Source organism: Aulonocara stuartgranti (assembly GCF_965226115.1).
Source record: "Aulonocara stuartgranti genome assembly, chromosome: 15".
Lineage (NCBI taxonomy): Eukaryota > Metazoa > Chordata > Actinopteri > Cichliformes > Cichlidae > Aulonocara > Aulonocara stuartgranti.
The window spans coordinates 18,385,126-18,402,609 of NC_138951.1; the positions used below are offsets into that span (position 1 = coordinate 18,385,126).

Here is a 17,484-nt window from a genome sequence, read left to right on the forward strand (position 1 = left end):
AGTATTCTTCGTTAGCTTTATTTATAGCTTGGAGCTGTTGTACTTGTCATTCAGACATCCCAGGAATCCTACACGACTAGCCAGCACGACACAACAAAGACGTTTTGAGTAAAACTGCGTCCTTGTCACCGAGGAACGTCAAGCAATAGTCTTTACCCATTTAAAGAAGGAAATTGTGGCGGAAAAACGGCAGCTGAGGGTTCTGGTAAGTTGTTTAACTGTTGTTAGTTGTGCTTCGAGCTAACAGGCTAGTTCGCATCCTGTTGTTGAATTAGCCTAGAAGCAAATGGATGCCTTTAGCACACAGGCCGCGGAGGCACTGCTGAGCTGCTGGATTTAACGCAGAGAAAACTTACGATGGCTGAAGCTTACGGATCGTTAGGTAGTTGTGATTTTAATGGCGAATTTGTCGGATGTATTTGGCATTTTATGTTAGTACCTGACGCAGGATCATTCGCGTTAGAGCAGCACTCTGTTAGCGAACAGTGCTAACAGCGCTAGCAAGTGGGTGAGTTATTGATTTATAATGGAAAACTGTTTCGTCTGAAGGTTTAAGTTTTATACACCATAGTTTAGCTTGTAAACAAAATAAAAAGCAACGAGATCCAGTTCTGTTTCAGCTATTGGCTACTACTAATTCTCATATTTTATGTTTATCTGTAAAGTACTACACTCACATTCTCAAGGATAACATCCACTCTATATTTTCCCAGCTGCAGCATGCAGATGTGAGCTCAGACATCCAAGATCCTGTGCTATCACTTCAACTCTGGACTGGTGAAATCCTCTTCATCCCTCTTCATCGTCATCCTACATGCTCGTACATGAAAAGAGGGGAGAAACCCGAAGGATACCGGCAGAGGAGACCCAAAACGTTTCCCGTCACGAACTACAGTGGCAACAGCCAACAGATGCTGCAGGAAATACGGAACAGCCTGCGCAACCTGTCGAAACCGTCAGACCCACCTAAAGTGGACACTGGTGCACAAGGGAAGATGCTCCAAGAGGATTCAAGGCAACTGGGGCGCAGCAACAACCCCAAAAACCCTCACCACAAAACCTTACAGGAGATCCGCGAGGCCCTCATGCCTTTTAAAAATGAGCCCAACACTTCAGGCTTGCAGCGAGAACCCCGTTTTGCAGGGCTCGAGGAGGTGAGGAATGTTTTTAGATATCGTTAGGGGTTGTTTTGAATGATTGTGGAGGTATGGCGTTCTGTGCATGTCTCTGTAATTGAGGGTAATCGCTGGGAACAGATTGTTTTGAGTGGAATTATTTAGAAAATGAGAGGCATGCAAAGTGGAATTACAAGCTTGTACAGTTCAGGGTAAAGAATTTGTTTCTCAGTTGGCATTTACAACTTGTTTTGAGTAAGTGCGTGCAATCCAGATATGAATTTGGTATGTAGTGCTTTAGTCAAAGTATGTCATAGTTAATGTAAATTTGTTAATTTAAGCTACAATTTTGGCTTTCACAGGCCATTAAAATAAGATAACTGACATAAAACTACTATTTGTGATGTCAGTATTAACTAAAGCACCTGTGATTATGATTTTTGCCATAATTAATAAGCCCTGGAGTTAAAGAGGTTGTGTGACTGGTTCTGTTTGTCTGCTTGTTGTTTTTGTGTTAGTAGGATTACTCAAAGTTAAGGACAGGCGCCTGAAAATGCTGCCGGTTGTGTGACTTGGCACAAGTTAGAAATGAAGAACTTTTTTTTTTTTTCTTTTTTTTTCATGGTAGTCATTCCATTTCCACAACTTACTCTGGAAATGCTCTAGATGCAGATCTAATATGTCACCATGTTCTCTTTCCAACTACTCCCAGTCTGTGGTTTTAGTTCCACCTCATCATCAGTCAACACAAGTCTTTGCTCTTATGTTTTTTTGCCTTTGTTCTTGTCTCTGTAGTATCAGTACAGGAGGATTTTCTGTGTTTGTTTATAGATTGCTATTCAACTTTTGGACAGAACAAAACAGTGAATTAAAGATGTCACTGTAGGCCAATTTGTGTCTTATTCCTCTTTAATTGCTCAGTTCTAATTTTTTTTGTGTTCAATTTCTTTTTCCCTCTTAAGCCAAGCATCAGTCACGGTGTAGGGCCGGCTACAGACTACATGGGTAAGGTTGTTTCCAACCCCAGCTCTGCAGGCCTCAAACCCCCAGGTATGTCAGTCCTCTGGGATTATATGTTGCTTCTCCTGTTTTATCATCCATCCAGCCTCAGTATTGTTTGAGGGATTTGGGACATTTGCTTTAAGAAATAACTATGCTGTTGACACACAGCATGAGTCACTGCATCACTGAATGGAAAAAGTTGACTGGAAGGTTTTTGGTTTTTATTCTGAGTGGTGGTTGTGACACATTTTAAGGATGAAAATATTGTCTTTGTTTAGTAACCTAAGCAGTTTATAGGGCGTCTGTATTGCCTAGTTATTACAAAAAGCAAACCCTAAAAGTTCTCCTTTATGCAAGTTACAAGTCTTTATCCACCATGCCCTGGAGTAAAGGATGCGTGTGAGTCACTGACAAATGTTTAATACAAATCCTTTATAAAACTTGTGTCAAAAGGATTCCCAGGTTCATTCACACAGTTATGAAATTGAGGGCATTTTGAAGGTGTGACCCATCAATTGAAAGGGGACATAAGAGTTCATTGAGGGAGAAAGGCAGCACGCAGTTAAGCAAGGTAAAGAGCCACTTGGAAGTCAACCATCCACTCTAAGAGAATCTGAGGCAGCAGAATAATTTGTTGAAATTGTTAAAGTATCTGGTTAGGTGACTGAGGCAAGGTTCAGATGCCTCAAATGGGCTGAGAGAAGTGGCTTTTCCTGACGGTATGATCAAAAAAAGGACTGACAACACAGAAGCAGTATAGATATTACCAGTAGTATATGTGTGCATTAAAATTTTGCCTTTTCAACTGAGAAGATGAGTTTTACAGTTGCTCTTATGAAAGTTTAGTGTTAGATGGCCTTTTTGTTTTGAATTATTTAGGCTGTGAGATTCTGAAAGTAATTTCGTGTTTTCAGTCATCCTTTCTTTTTTCTTCCTTCAGCTTGACTTTAACTTTAGTGTGTCTGTCTGTAGAGTCTTCTCACATCCAGCCGGCTGTCCTGAGGAGGTCGAGCTGGAAGGGCTCTAAGGAAGGAATGATGTACCGATCCAACAGCCCTGGACCGCCTCCTGCCTTCCCACAGGGCCACCCTACAAACAACCAGAGGGTCACACCTCCACCAAACCGCGGTGGCATGCCTTGTGCGTCATCCTGGGACAGCAACCCATCAACAAAGCGGTACTCTGGAAACATGGATTACCTTGTGCCACGCATTTCTCCAGTACCCCAGGGGCCGTGGCCTGATGGGTACAGCGCAGCACCTCAGAATCAACGTGGGATCAGCCCAGTGCCCATGGGCCACCAGCCCATCATAATGCCAAGCTCTGGGGGTAATAAGTTCACCTTTCCCCCTAGCTGGACTCAGAGTGGCTCCTCTCAGCCAGACTACGTGACAGGGGGCAGCAGACATCCCCCTCCTCCGTACCCGGTCAACCAGAGTAGCCGGCACAGTCCCACTGATCAGCAGACAGGAGGACCTGCATCCTCGCCTTCTTACCACAATGGAGGGAATATCCCTCAGTCCATGATGGTTCCCAGCCGGAAAAGCCACAACCTTGAGTTGCACTTTTCTGGTCTTCCTCAGTCCAGGTCCAGCCAGCCCCAACCTTCCTCCGGCAACGGCAGCAACCAGGACCGCTCTCCATCATGGCAACATAATATGCCAGTCCGCTCCAATTCTTTGAACACCGGATCTACTCACCCGACCAGCTCACAGCCCTCTGCCACCACAGTCACTGCCATCATACCGACTCCCATTCTTCTGCCGGTGAAAAGCACCCATGTTCAGAAAGCCAAACTGCACACTGCTGTCGCTCCAACACATCCTCCATGGAAACCGCACGTTGCACCACCTCCTGCTGCGCCTGCCTACCTAGAACCCGCAGGTACAGTCCCGCAGGTCGTATCTGAAGCACCTGACTATCACGGACCTCCTCCCCCTTACCCTAAGCACCTCCTCCAACAGCAGGCTGCACCCAGCCCACCAGGGTATGACACAGGGGCCAACAGGCTCAGTGCAGGCAGAGAGGATCCTGCTGATGAGGAGAGCAGCGGCCGGGGGGACGGCTCGAGGGAAAAACCATCAGAAAGCCCAGAGGGTGGAGCAGCAAGAGAGGAGGACAGGAAGCAAATCACTACATCGCCTGTTCCGGTCCGACGCAACAAGAAAGACGAAGAGCGGAGAGGGGAGTCGGGAAGAGTCAATTTGTATTCCCCACAGGCCTTCAAGTTCTTCATGGAGCAACACATAGAGAACATCCTGAAGAACCACCAGCAGCGGATTCACAGAAGGAAGCAACTGGAAAATGAGATGCAAAGGGTGAGAACATCAGTGGAAGCATTTTCACAACAGTTGCTGCTCAATTCTTCCATCTTTTTACTGTTTTCCTACTTTTTATTTCTTCTTGTCCTCCTGTGACTTTGTCTCTGATCTTTTTCATGCAGTTCTGTTTTTTCTCAGCTGTTCTTTCTTCTTTTTTTCCCTCCTCGCTGTCACTAACAGCTGATCTAAAAGGTAAAGGTATTTCTGCTAGCATGTGACATTATTGGGAATCTGGTGTTTGTGTTTTGAATGTGTCTTCTGATGAAAGCAAGATGGCCTCCTATAGCTGAATAAAATGCATGCTATCCCATAGCCTTCACTTTACTGCTTGTGAATTTCTGCTTTGGAATAAAATGATTAACTCTGGTAATCACCACAATTGCATTTTGATATGTTGCACTGGTTTCCTTCATTTTCTTTTGTCCCCTTTCTCTTGATGCTTACAGTTTTTCGTAGTTTATTTATTTTATATTCATTCACTGTATATAACTATTCCTTTTGCCATGTGTTCAGGTGGGTTTGTCTTCAGAAGCCCAGGAGCAGATGCGTATGATGCTCTGTCAAAAGGAATCTAACTACATTCGGTTAAAACGAGCTAAGATGGACAAGTGCATGTTCAAACGGATCAAGACCCTCGGCATCGGCGCCTTCGGCGAGGTCTGCTTGGCCAGAAAAGAGGACACAGGAGCGCTGTACGCCATGAAGACTCTCCGCAAGAAGGACGTGCTCCTGAGAAACCAGGTGGCTCACGTCAAGGCTGAGAGGGACATTCTGGCAGAGGCCGACAATGAGTGGGTAGTGCGTCTCTACTACTCTTTCCAAGATAAGGACAACCTGTACTTCGTTATGGAGTACATCCCCGGAGGGGACATGATGAGCCTTCTCATCAGACTCGGCATCTTTAAAGAAGAGCTGGCTCAGTTTTACATCGCAGAGCTCACCTGCGCTGTGGAGAGCGTCCACAAGATGGGCTTCATCCACCGAGACATCAAGCCTGACAACATCCTCATAGACAGAGACGGTCACATAAAGCTGACAGACTTCGGTCTTTGCACTGGTTTCCGCTGGACCCACGACTCGAAGTATTACCAGAGCGGTGAGAGTTTATTTTAATTTTACATGCTTATAGTAGACATGTCATGCCACATTCATACTGCTACAGTGATATAGTCATATTAAACATCACGGTCATTTCATATAATGCCCCAATGTATTTAAGTAACTTTTTACTTGTATAACACATTTCAAGACAAACATCACAAAGTGCTTCACAAAGAAATACCAAGGCATTTGAAACAAAACAGACAAAAAATTAACCAAGTACATATGTACAAGTAACCCTGTTAAACCAGGGGTGGGGAAATCCAGGCTTCAAGTGCTGGTGTCCTGCAGGTTTTAGATGTGTCCTTGAACACAGCTGATTTAAATGGATAACTTACCTCCTCAACATGTCTTGAAGTTCTCCAGAGGCCTGGTAATGAGCTAATCATTTGATTCAGGTGTGTTGACCCAGGGTGAGGTCTGAAACCTGCAGGGAGTTCCCCCACCCATGTCTTAAACTAAGCTCTCAGACTGTCATTTAAAAGAAAGGGGAAAACCAGAAAGTTCTGAATAGCATCTTTCAGCTTTCTTTTAATGATTGTCATCAAAATCTTTCTGTTCAGAGCCTAAAACAATCTGACCTGCTGACATATAAAAAGTAGAAAAATCACTGTGTTCACATACCCTCTCTTCAGGGGACCACGTGAGGCAGGACAGCATGGACTTCAGTAAGGAATGGGAGGATCCAGCCAACTGCCGCTGTACAGACCGCCTGAAGCCTCTGGAAAGGAGAAAGGCCCGGCAGCACCAGCGTTGTCTGGCCCATTCGCTCGTGGGGACACCCAACTATATCGCACCAGAAGTGCTGCTTCGAACAGGTAGAGTGTAGCATCCAGGCAACATTTTTGATGTAATGTTTGTTTGTTTTTTGTTTTTTTTGAAGGCTTCTATTATTGTTGGCTACATATAGCTCTATTAGGGATGACATATAGGGTATTGTCGTCACCCAAGTTTGTGAATTCGATGACTCCAGAAGGAAGTTTCCTAGGATTTTGAAATTGATACCACAAGCATTTCTACTAATAATCTCAGCTGACTTCAGATCAGTGACCCAGACCACGGGGTTAGAGGTCAGAGGTCAAGTTTTCTGAAAATGAATGCAATAACTTGAGAACAAGCCGATGTAGGACTTTTGAAATTCACACCATGGGTGCATCTGCCAGGAGGCCGAGGGGTACCAATGGCCACTTCCAGCTGCTGTTTGAGCAAAGTGGAGTCTCATCGTGAGTTTACGTGTAACGGCTGCATAGCGTTTTTTTTTTTTTTTTTTTTTTTAGTGCCTCTGCCGTCTCTTTGTCGAGCTCTCTGGTCATCTTTTCTCTCTCATGAATTCATGCGCTGTTCTGTGTATTAGCTCTCACTGTAACAGAGTTGCTGGAAATAAACACTTGCACGACAGGTGAGAACAAATGTATATTTTATCATCCTGTCTGTGACAATAAGAAGGTCTACCGCACCCTTTGATGCTATGTGTATTTATACACAAGTTTACAGAATGAATTATGATTCATTCTGTAAAGTTTAACTTGTTTTAGTCTGCAGATTATTATTTAAACAGCTGATCAGTGATTAAACCACAGAGCTAAAAAAAAAAAAAAAAGGTGTGCTGCCTTTGAATAGCCATCAGTAAAAGAGTTAAGTTACAAAAAGAAAAGTTGCTTTACAGGATAGAAATAAACACTATTTTGGCTCCCCCACCCCCATTTATATTACACATTGAGTAGAATAAAAGTGTCTCTCAAAAAAAAAAAAAAAAATCGTGTGTGTGTGTGTGAATAAAAGCTGTATTTCAGATCTGAATCCTCCCCAAATTGTTGTGAAATTTCCTTTAATCCTCTTCAGGATACACCCAGCTCTGTGATTGGTGGAGTGTAGGAGTGATCTTGTATGAAATGGTTGTTGGACAGCCTCCTTTCTTAGCAACCACACCCCTGGAGACGCAGCTAAAGGTATGCGAGGCAGTTGCAGTGAAATGCTAAGCATCTACACAGGTCATTGTTTGCTTCATGTTGTTTTTCAATTTTGGAACTAGGTGATAAACTGGAAGAGCACGCTGCACATTCCCCCGCAGGCCAAGCTCAGCGCAGAGGCATCGGATCTCATCGTTAAACTGTGCCGCGGCCCTGAGGACCGCCTCGGTAAGAACGGCGCGGATGAAATCAAAGCCCATCCTTTCTTCAGAAGCATCGATTTCTCCAGCGACCTCAGACAGCAGGTGGCACCATACATCCCCACCATCGCCCACTCCACGGACACCTCCAACTTCGATCCAGTGGACCCGGATAAAATGTGGAGCAGCGACGGCGACGACGAGGACAGCCATAACGACACGCTAAACTGTTGGTTCCGCAACGGAAAGCACCCCGAGCACGCCTTCTACGAGTTTACCTTCCGGCGCTTCTTTGACGACAACGGCCATCCGTACAGCTGCCCCAAGCCCATCGAGTACGAGGGCTACGAGGACGAGGCCGACTCGGCGGGCGCCACACAAGAGGCTGCCAGCTCCTCGGCGTTACAGGGACGAGACCTGGTCTACGTATAGCACTCAAGGCCCGATGACACGCTTGTACATAATGAGTAGACGCAGGGGGTTTTCAGTGGCATCACATTTGAAACATAGGAAGTATGTTTGTTTGGTCACATTAACAGACTGTTTATTTTAAAAGCAAACAACAAAACCACAGTCGCAACCTAAAGGAACAATTCAACACTTTAAGAAATGTCATTCTTTGATTTCTTACCACGAGTCGGAGGATGACAAACAGAGCTACATAGGAAGCTGGCCATCATTCGGTTAGCTGAGCTTAAACTCTAAAAACAGCTCTGTCCAAACTTAAAACCTGCCTGTCAGCACCACTGAGGCTCAGGATTAACACACTGCACCCTGGTTACCTGAGGGAGGTTCTTGCTAGACACACAACTTTATTTATAAAGCACTGTTACACTACAACCTACATTCACACAGTGCGCTCTCTCGATCTCTCTCTCTAGACACACACACACACACACACACACACACTTTAAGATGCACGCAGTAAACGGTCTGTGTCATGTCCTGTTGTGTTCATGTACAGCACAGGCTACTTCGGTGTATTTGCACCGGTTATGGCCGCAAGCAGGAATGCACCTCAGAGTACTGATAGGCATCCACACACAAAGAGAATAGCTGCGAGGTATCTGTCAATAGAGCTTACATGGTGGGATACCGTTTATTGAATTGAGGGAGGTGGTAAATGCACTAACCAGGTACAAAACCAGGGACAAAAAATTAAAACCAGTCAGGTGTTGATACTATGCTTTTCTGTTTGGACGTTACTTTGACACATCTTCACCAGATGGTGTTAATGTTGTGGCTGATTGATGTAGGTTCTTGTCATATTTGGGATGCCACTCAGTTGGATAAAAGAAGAGTGACTTGAGTCTAAGGCTTTGTTAGATCCTAACCTAGCAACAGCTGCTTGTTTTGTAACTGGTGAAAAGAAAATTCAATAAAATGAAAAGTTAGAAAACTTTTTTTAAGTTTAAAGTGCCCCATTTTAGCTTTAGTTAACATTAGCCAGACTTTTTTTTTTTTCTCTTTTCTCACTGCAGCCCTATTTTCAGGTGCACAAATGTGACTAACGCCATCATTAAACATCCACACCCGACGTCATCGATGTTACAGAGTAAAGATCTGTAATTCCTGAACACCACCTCCAATACTATTTTAAATACTCTCAAATTAAGGCTGAGAATCTGCACTTTGAATGTTTTTCTAACCCGTTAAAGTAATAACTACATATCTGGACCTGAACTGTAACCCAGTGGGTTTCAGAGGTGCTGGTAGGTGGATTTTTGTCAGAGCTGGGCCAGCTACTCCAGTATCATTCTCCTTCTCCTGGCATGTTTTCCAGAAATGCATCCATTTTTAAAGTGTGACATATGCTGCATAAATCTCATAAGAGGAAAGGAAAGCAGGAAGAAGAGGAAAATAAAACAAAATCGGGGCGCTCTCTCCCTTTTTAAAGCCTTAATTTATTTAATAAGTTGTAACATGTGATGCTAGTGTAGATGCTAGTGTAGATGCTGTTTGTGCGGGAGTTTTATTCAGTGGTTAAAAAAAATAATACATTTTAATTTATATTTTAATGTTTGCAGTGGGGAAATTAGTGTTATGACTCTTAGAAATGTTGCAGGGGGAAATATTGCTCTAATTATTGCTGTGCCTTTATTTTTGGTTAAATATAAAGGGGGTTAATAATCAAACAGGCATTTAATAAGTAGCAGTTGATGATTGAACTACAGTAGATTTTTGTTTTTATTTTTCTAATTTATATCTAAAATGTATTTATAAATTATGTTGTATACAGTTGATGTAAATATCTTTTTTCCCTCTCCCTCCCACCCCCGCCCTCTGGGCAGGTCCTCGTTGGGGTCCACTGCTGCTTTTTATTTTTATTTTTTTTTTAAATGTCACTCATATTGGTCAACCAAAGCACTAAATATGTGGATTTTCATTTTTTGTATAACTCACTTTTAAAGAAAAAATCACAACACTAAGAAAAGTCAGGGTTTCAGTTTTTTTTTTTTAGTTTAGTTTTTTGTTTTTTTTAAAGCGGGAAATGCACTTGGTCATCTTTTGGTGAGTTTTTGTTCGACTCTTCATCACATATCAGTTCCTTTTTCTTTTTTTCTTTTTTCTGGTGCTTTTCTCTCACTGCGTGTAGGAAAGATCTCTGAATGTAGTTATCGTGGACTTACTGGTGACCACTGTTGTTCTGCACTGGTTTTGTTTTCCTTTTATGAGAGAATTTTATTTTTCTGTAAATTTGTTGCGTTGGGAAATTTAAGAACAGTGGAAACCGGGATGAATAAAGAATGTAAAAAAACAAAACATGTTTTACAAGCACACCAAGCGTGATGTATTGTTATCGCCATCAAGTAGAGGAAGATTTCAATTTTAGCTGCATTTAAATTCCTCCTTCTCATATGAATCGGCCAGAAAGGGCAGACTTTCATGATTGCCAAGCGACAAAACATATTCAGCGAATGGAAAAAGAAGAAATTTATGCATTGTTTGACTCCCCTATATTAAAGTTACACTGCTACTAAAGGAAGCACCCATGTGTTATTCCTAACCTTGTAGATGTTAATCCTGATAGGCTTAGAAAACTGCAGCATTGTGACTGAGTTTACAGATACAGAATTATCAAAGCAAGGCACTAATCAGATCTTCAGTGATTTGCTAAAGAGATTTCAGCCATGCTAACAGGTTTGTAAGAGAAGCTCCTCAGGCATGCTCAAATGGCTGTGTTATCCTTTAAATCTAAAAAATGTATAAAAATGTTTTCATTTTTCATAAATAGCTCTACTGTATAATTTAGCACTGTGGAAAAATATATTGAAATATTAAAACATTTGACTTCTCTCAAGACGAACAGAAGTTGAAATCACCTGAAGCAACTTTCTGCTCAAATATGTTTTTAGTTATGTTTTTTTGCTGTCCCAAAAGAAAGACAAGTGTACATAGTTTTCATCCCAGTGGCGACCCTACCTGAGAGCTTTCAAAAATAAATTTAAAAAAAAAAAGACAGTTTTCTGACTTTGCAACCCTGAATTTGTTGAAGTTTGTATTTGTTGCCATCAGAGGGCGCTTAACTGAGTTTAACAGGGAAGTGACTAAAGAAAATGCAGCAGTAAGTTACTGTATGCATGTGTGTATGGGAACATATGCTAAAAACAAATGCTATGTGAAGTAAAATAATAAAATTTATACATTTTTTGGCTGAAATCTAACATTTTTAGGTTTATTTTCTTCATTTTCTGCACTACAGAATGTGAAAATAAAACTCCAGTGAAGAATAGTCCCCATAAAATAGGACAATCTAAAAAATTTTAAATATAAGATCAAATCACTGGGCTCATCTTACAGTGGATAACTCATACCCGACCTAAAACAGTGTAGTTATTTTTAAGTGTATTGTCAAACACTATTAAATGTGGTTAAAAGTTTCAGTCCAGTTCAGAGTTACATATTCTCATTCTAGTCTCAAGACGTACAGTTATATGACTTTAGGTTTTGTTTACATACTGCAACACACACATTAAACACCTAGTTAGTGGCAGCTTGAATCGTACATGCTAGCTGATAGACGTACCTCAAACTGAACACCCTCCCTTTTCCTCCTGTAAGATGCCAAAATCTCAGTTTTCTGAACAGTGGAGTCAATTTTGCAGGTTAAAGGTAAACAGTTTTGAGTAGTTCGGCATGTTGAAGCCACCTGTGGAGCATAATCCCAAAATAAGGCCTTTAATGAGTCTGTGGGATGTGGGATACTGACGGCCCTGTGAGATTTTGCAGACCTCATCTCTGTTCAAGACTACAACTAGATTCCTTGTTGGGATCATTTCTCATTCTTTGTACAGCTGTGTACAAAAACAGCAACCCCAGCCCAGCTGTAAAAGCTACAGCAGCACAAACTGCATCACATTGCCACTGGAATTTAAATGCATTCATTTGGGGAAAATGGTTTTATTTTTGATCCTGCAACAGAGTTTCTCTCACATTGTTGAAATGTTGCAGCTACAAGAACAAAGATCTTATCAGTGGAGATCTCGGTTTCCTTCACCTGGCTCCGTTTGTCCAGAACCAACAAAGCATTAGATACCTGGACTATGTTGTATCCAGATAACTTCAGGGTTAACCCTAGGTTTCTGTACTACTAAGCAGAGATGGGCAGTACAAGTAAGGGGTTACTGTAATCCGATTACTTTTTTCGAGTAACGAGTAAAGTAAGGGATTACTATTGCAAAAACTGTAATTAGATTACTGTTACTTTCCCGTAAGCACGCTGCGTTACTGCGTTACTAAAACCGTGACTTTCTTGCGAGTGTCTCATGACAATGACGTAAGCGAGTGCGACATTTGTGGCAACAGCTGTGTGCAGATCAACAATGGATAATATATGAGTGCAGGAGAGAGTATGAGCGTGCAGCGTTTAAAGGGTGGAAGCACTGACCTTACTTTGACTTTGATTCCATAAAAAGTGACAAAAACATTAGCGTCCGCTGTTCACTGCGTGGGAAGAAAACTTCTTTTTACAGGGAAAAAACCCCTAAACTTCCGAGCAAGCACCGACAGTACGCTGCCACGGGAATGTGAAACTCCCAGATCCTTCCACTGACCGCTACGACACACCTGCACCAGGGCAAACCTCCGCCTACGGCACTCCTGCTATACAGGTGAAAATAGAGCAACAGGACCGCTAGTCTTTGATTTTATTTATTTTCTGCTGTGTTTCACTTGCATTTATTTGAAAGAGTGAGTGTAAACACAAAAAACTATTTTATTTTATGTGCTGGAATGTGCAGAAAATAGGTTTAAATGTTAAACAAATTTCTTCCAGTCAGAGAATGTTGCATATAATTTAATTTTTGCTTGATGCATAAAGAAGACGCACCCTTATTTTCTGAACTTTGAGGCCGCTATCTTCAGGTGACACACACCTCCCACACCTCGAGTGTCAGGCTGGTTTTAAAAATCAAACTAGACACTGCACATGATTGAGGACAAACAAGTTAACTTAAACAAGCTTATTTTTTAATGGATCTGCAAAATTGTTTGAATTTCCAAAGAAAATTTCTGTACCTCCCGCCCACAGTTACCCAGTGGCAAAAGTTACACAATGTTACAGAAACGTTTCCAACCCAAAGAAATCTGCATGCAGGAAGAAAAACAAAACAAAACAAAAAAAGAAATAAAAAGTGAAATAAATCATACAGATAAAATAAAATATCAACAAACAGGACATACTGTATAATGCCGTTCTTTTGGCTGGAGGAGAAATTCAAACGCTTCAGTTCAGTGTCTTCATGAAGAGAGCCTGAACCGACACATTAAACTGTAATTTCATTAAATGAATGTGGCTCCGCCCACCACACAGCCCCGCCCCTGTCTTCCATATAAGGCACAGGACAAAATAAACCCCCACATACAAAAGGAGCTAGCCACGCCTCTGTCACTTGGTAACAAATTGACCAAATATGGTTAGACAACAGAAACCGCACTAAATGTACAAAATGTTAATCCTATTTAATCTCGTTTTAACTTTGATTTCCTCAGACTGAAGGTGAGTGCTGTGGGTGGGTGGGGTTAAAGGGGGAGGGGTGTGAGGGTGTCCAACCAGGTGAGCCTGTGCAAAGGAAATATTAAAAATATGAGCTTGTCTTTTCCACACATTTTTTTCCTTTTTTTTTTTTTTTACTTAAACTTTAAAACAAATGACAAGAAATGTGACTGGATTTCTCTTTTTATCAGAAATAAAAATGATCATTAGATGCAGAGTGGAGGAACATAGTTGGGTGGAGAAGTGGGAACGAGGGGATTAGACATATGAAGTGGTTTATTGTTTTTATTCTGATAAAGAGACAGAGTGTCAGTGTGCAAGAAAACTCATGAGACAGGTTAGAGGGCGAGTTAGAGTTAGCAGTGTGAGAGAGAGAGAGAGAGAGAGAGAGAGAGAGAGAGAGAGAGAGAGAGAGAGAGAGAGAGAGAGAGAGAGAGAGAGAGATTGTGTGTGTCTGAGTGTGTTTGTGTGCGTTAGTGTGACTGAAACAGGAGTTGTTCAACTGCAGCACTTGCTCTTCCAGCCTGTGACTCCTCCTCCGTTGCTGATGTCGACGTTTTCACTGTTGGGCTCTTTTACAGGCGTCTGTCAAAGAGACACACACACACACACACACACACACACACACACACACACACACACACACACACACACACACACACACACACCTTATTAAATATGCACCAGGAAAAATGTGAAGCAACCACTCTGGTTTATGTCCACAATCGCTCCCTACTAAGGCTGGCATCATTAACCATTTCCTAGTTCAGATGCTTCCCCAGTTTCCAAAAATCAAACAAATACTCAGACATATCAGGATCAGCCTGTAATTCAAGGGGGATAAAAGCCAAAACCGTCTTTGAAACATTAATTTAATGAAATACTGGAATATTTCCCATGATGCCGGTTTTTTAGCTTCAGTATGAATAAAGAAAGGGTGAGAATGACAGCTATGAATGGTTGCCATCAGGTTTCATAACTGGGTGACACCTTAGTGGAAAAAATAAATAAATAAATTACTGAACACATGTTCCACGTGAGACATTGAGCACACACCTTTCTGAGGATGTCTTCTGCTAACGTGAGGAAAGCTTTCTCGATGTTGATGTTGGCCTTAGCGCTCGTCTCAAAAAACCTAATGCCGTGCTCCCTCGCAATCTGTGGGGAGGAAAACAAACCCAGTCAGAAACTGTGCATGTGGTCCAGTCCAAAAATAAAGCTGCTGATCTCCTGAGGAGAACAGAGATCAAGTATCGCACACACCTGCCTGAGTGGAACTGTGTGTGTTTGTGCGCTGATATTGTCACTACCAGTTTGCTTTGGTACTTTAAACCAAATCTGTTAAAGGCCCTGCAGTCTCACACAGGTGTTTCCACTCGTTCTGGCTTATTAGAGCTCTGTTAAGGATGAACTTGGGCTGAACTCTGAACATTAAATCCAGAAACTAAACTCTAAATCAACTCGATATCCAACTGCCAAACTGACAGACATCCAAGTACTGCTCACAAATGCAAAATAGGGGTTTAACTCTGAGCGTGTGTGTCCCCTGAGCTGCTATAGTTTTTATTTTATTTTTCCTTTTAGATCAATTTTGTTACAGTTTGATTGTATTAATTTATTTTTACTGTCTAAAAGTGTTTAATTGTGGCTATTATAAATTTCAGACTTTTACATGATACAGGTGGTATCTGTCAGAAAGTAAGTTAAGAACTATGGACACATAAGACACAGTCACATGGACAGATTTATTTTCTATTGGAAAAAAGTTACAATTTTATTGATTTCCCGCATTAAAATTGTGAAGTGATGGCATACGGGCAGTTAAAATGAGTGTAGATACCAAGCTGTTATACTAAGAATATCAGGTTATTGAGGGTTTTTTTCATATTCAACAACAATTTTCTGTTTAAAGAATGAATGCAACTGAACACTATTTTTTTTTACCTACAGTTTTAGTCTCATGTTTGGAAGCTAAATGAAATTTTACAATAGTTTAAATGGCTTGCTTACCTACTTAGTACAAATAATTCAATCTTTGGCATTTGAACTGCGAAAGAAACTGAGAAAACTAGGTTATTGTTTCTTTGTCTTTCCACAAGGGAACCTTAACTACAGTTCATGAGAAAATAAAGCATCTCATTTCTTTCCTTTTAGTTCATCTCTCCACTGTTAGTTATTATTACTAAAAATGCTAAACAATGGTAACAAGTTCAGTTTGTGCAGAAAGACAAACAGCAGCTCTGTAGAGAGGTACAGATTGTAGTGGAACGTTTGAGCTGTAAATACACAAACAAAGCTACTATCACCTGTTCTAGCACGGCATTTAACTCCTATTAACTTCAGCAGAAAGTAACCTCATGGAAATGTCAGATGGGCACAAATGAGCCACAATTAACTACAGAAGACTTTATGAGTGGCTGCAAACTCAAAGTGCAAGGCTGCAGCAACAAATCAACCAATCGTTGCTGCAGCCTTGCAGGACCTCATTGACGAATGGCCCTTCACAGCTGCACAGGACCGCACCACCTCACCTGCTCTCCCTTGGCTTTTGGTACGACCCTCTTGTCATCCATGTCACACTTGTTGCCTAGCAGCATTCGCTCAACGTCCTCATTTGCATGCTGAAAAAAATAAAACACAAATGAGGAGATTATTAGATCACATTTGCCAAACTTCATCTACATTAAGCTTTTTAAAGGATTTATTGCTTAGATAATCCAAGCTGGCCAATCGAGCCCATGATTCAGGCCCTTTTCTAAAAGAACCAATTTCTAGTGCTGTCTAATTACCACTAGTAGGTAGAGCGAGTGGACAAATGAGTTATTTTCCAGAATAAGGGGCATTTCATTATTGCAAAAGGACACATGTCCAGTTCATACTCAGAGAAAAAAGTAAAACACAAGTGGTCTCTAATAACACTTTTGAAGTTTGAGATATTATTAGGAGTGTATGAACTTCTATAGACAGAGATGCAGGATTAGAAAGGCAGAGCTACTACAGGCAAATGCATCACGTTTCCTTCCTCTGACCAAATTGAAGGTTCTAAAGGTAAGGGTGAGAAAAATGATACGAGACACAGTCTCATCTAATCCACCTGGCTTAAATTCAAACACCTACAGTGTGTTATTGCACCAGAAAATAATGCAGACAGCTAACACGAGACATCCAATATCCAAACAGTCATATTAACTTCTCAGGTCTAATCTGATCTGGAATGAATCCTCAGGATTACTCGTGTAATGCAATAATTACTAGCGAGATCATGTGAGACACAAGATGTATTCAATACTAAAAACAGCGGAAGAGACACTAAAAAAAAAAAATGAAAGGGCGGAGGCACACAGAGAAGACAAAGTTGCCATATGTTGCAGTTTGGCTTATAATCACAGAACTTTGCAACAGTCTGACATCTGTCTCCAACTAAACTGACATTTCAAATACTAAGCAGCCACAGCATTAAAACCAGTTGCATAATACTGGTTAGTCTCTCTGCTAGAAAAATAGTTAGGATGTGGGAAGGTGCGGACACCGTTGATCTTGGACTGGCATCCTTTAGTTCTTCTGGGTTTGCCAGTAGGACCTCTGTAGATCAGGCTCAATCAGGTGTCACCCTACAGATGAGACTAGGATCTTTGGCCTTTGTAGGCTGGATCATCACCTGTGGCACTGTCTTGTGTTCCTTGAGTGGTTTCTGAAGGGGTCTTGCACTGCAAGTGCTTGTGGGAGGCTTGTGGGGGCATGTCTTTAGAACCACAGCCATGTTTAGTTGGCTTGGATTGTGTCAAAGTTACAACCACATCCAAGCAGAATATTGAACTCCATTCATACATCAGTGGTTTT

General features: G+C 41.6%; 2 protein-coding genes across 2 annotated transcripts in view; one reads left to right on the plus strand and one right to left on the minus strand.

Moving 5' to 3' along the window:
• lats1 (large tumor suppressor kinase 1) lies at nucleotides 1–13,799 on the plus strand. The gene is made up of 8 exons (XM_082505803.1): nucleotides 1–205; nucleotides 714–1,154; nucleotides 2,078–2,165; nucleotides 3,090–4,435; nucleotides 4,952–5,534; nucleotides 6,175–6,357; nucleotides 7,382–7,488; nucleotides 7,572–13,799. Exons 2-8 carry the CDS (start codon nucleotides 825–827, stop codon nucleotides 8,079–8,081), a joined length of 3,147 nt encoding a protein of 1,048 aa, XP_082361929.1. The 5' UTR covers nucleotides 1–205; nucleotides 714–824; the 3' UTR covers nucleotides 8,082–13,799.
• The window catches only part of rab10 (RAB10, member RAS oncogene family), a 19,053-nt gene continuing 14,665 nt past the window's right edge, over nucleotides 13,097–17,484 (minus strand). The window contains exons 4-6 of the mRNA XM_082505808.1: nucleotides 16,176–16,265; nucleotides 14,701–14,802; nucleotides 13,097–14,229 (exon numbers count right to left, since the gene is read on the minus strand). Of these exons, the coding sequence (XP_082361934.1) occupies nucleotides 14,143–14,229; nucleotides 14,701–14,802; nucleotides 16,176–16,265 (279 nt within the window). The 3' untranslated portion in view covers nucleotides 13,097–14,142. The remainder of the gene's footprint in view (nucleotides 14,230–14,700; nucleotides 14,803–16,175; nucleotides 16,266–17,484) is intronic.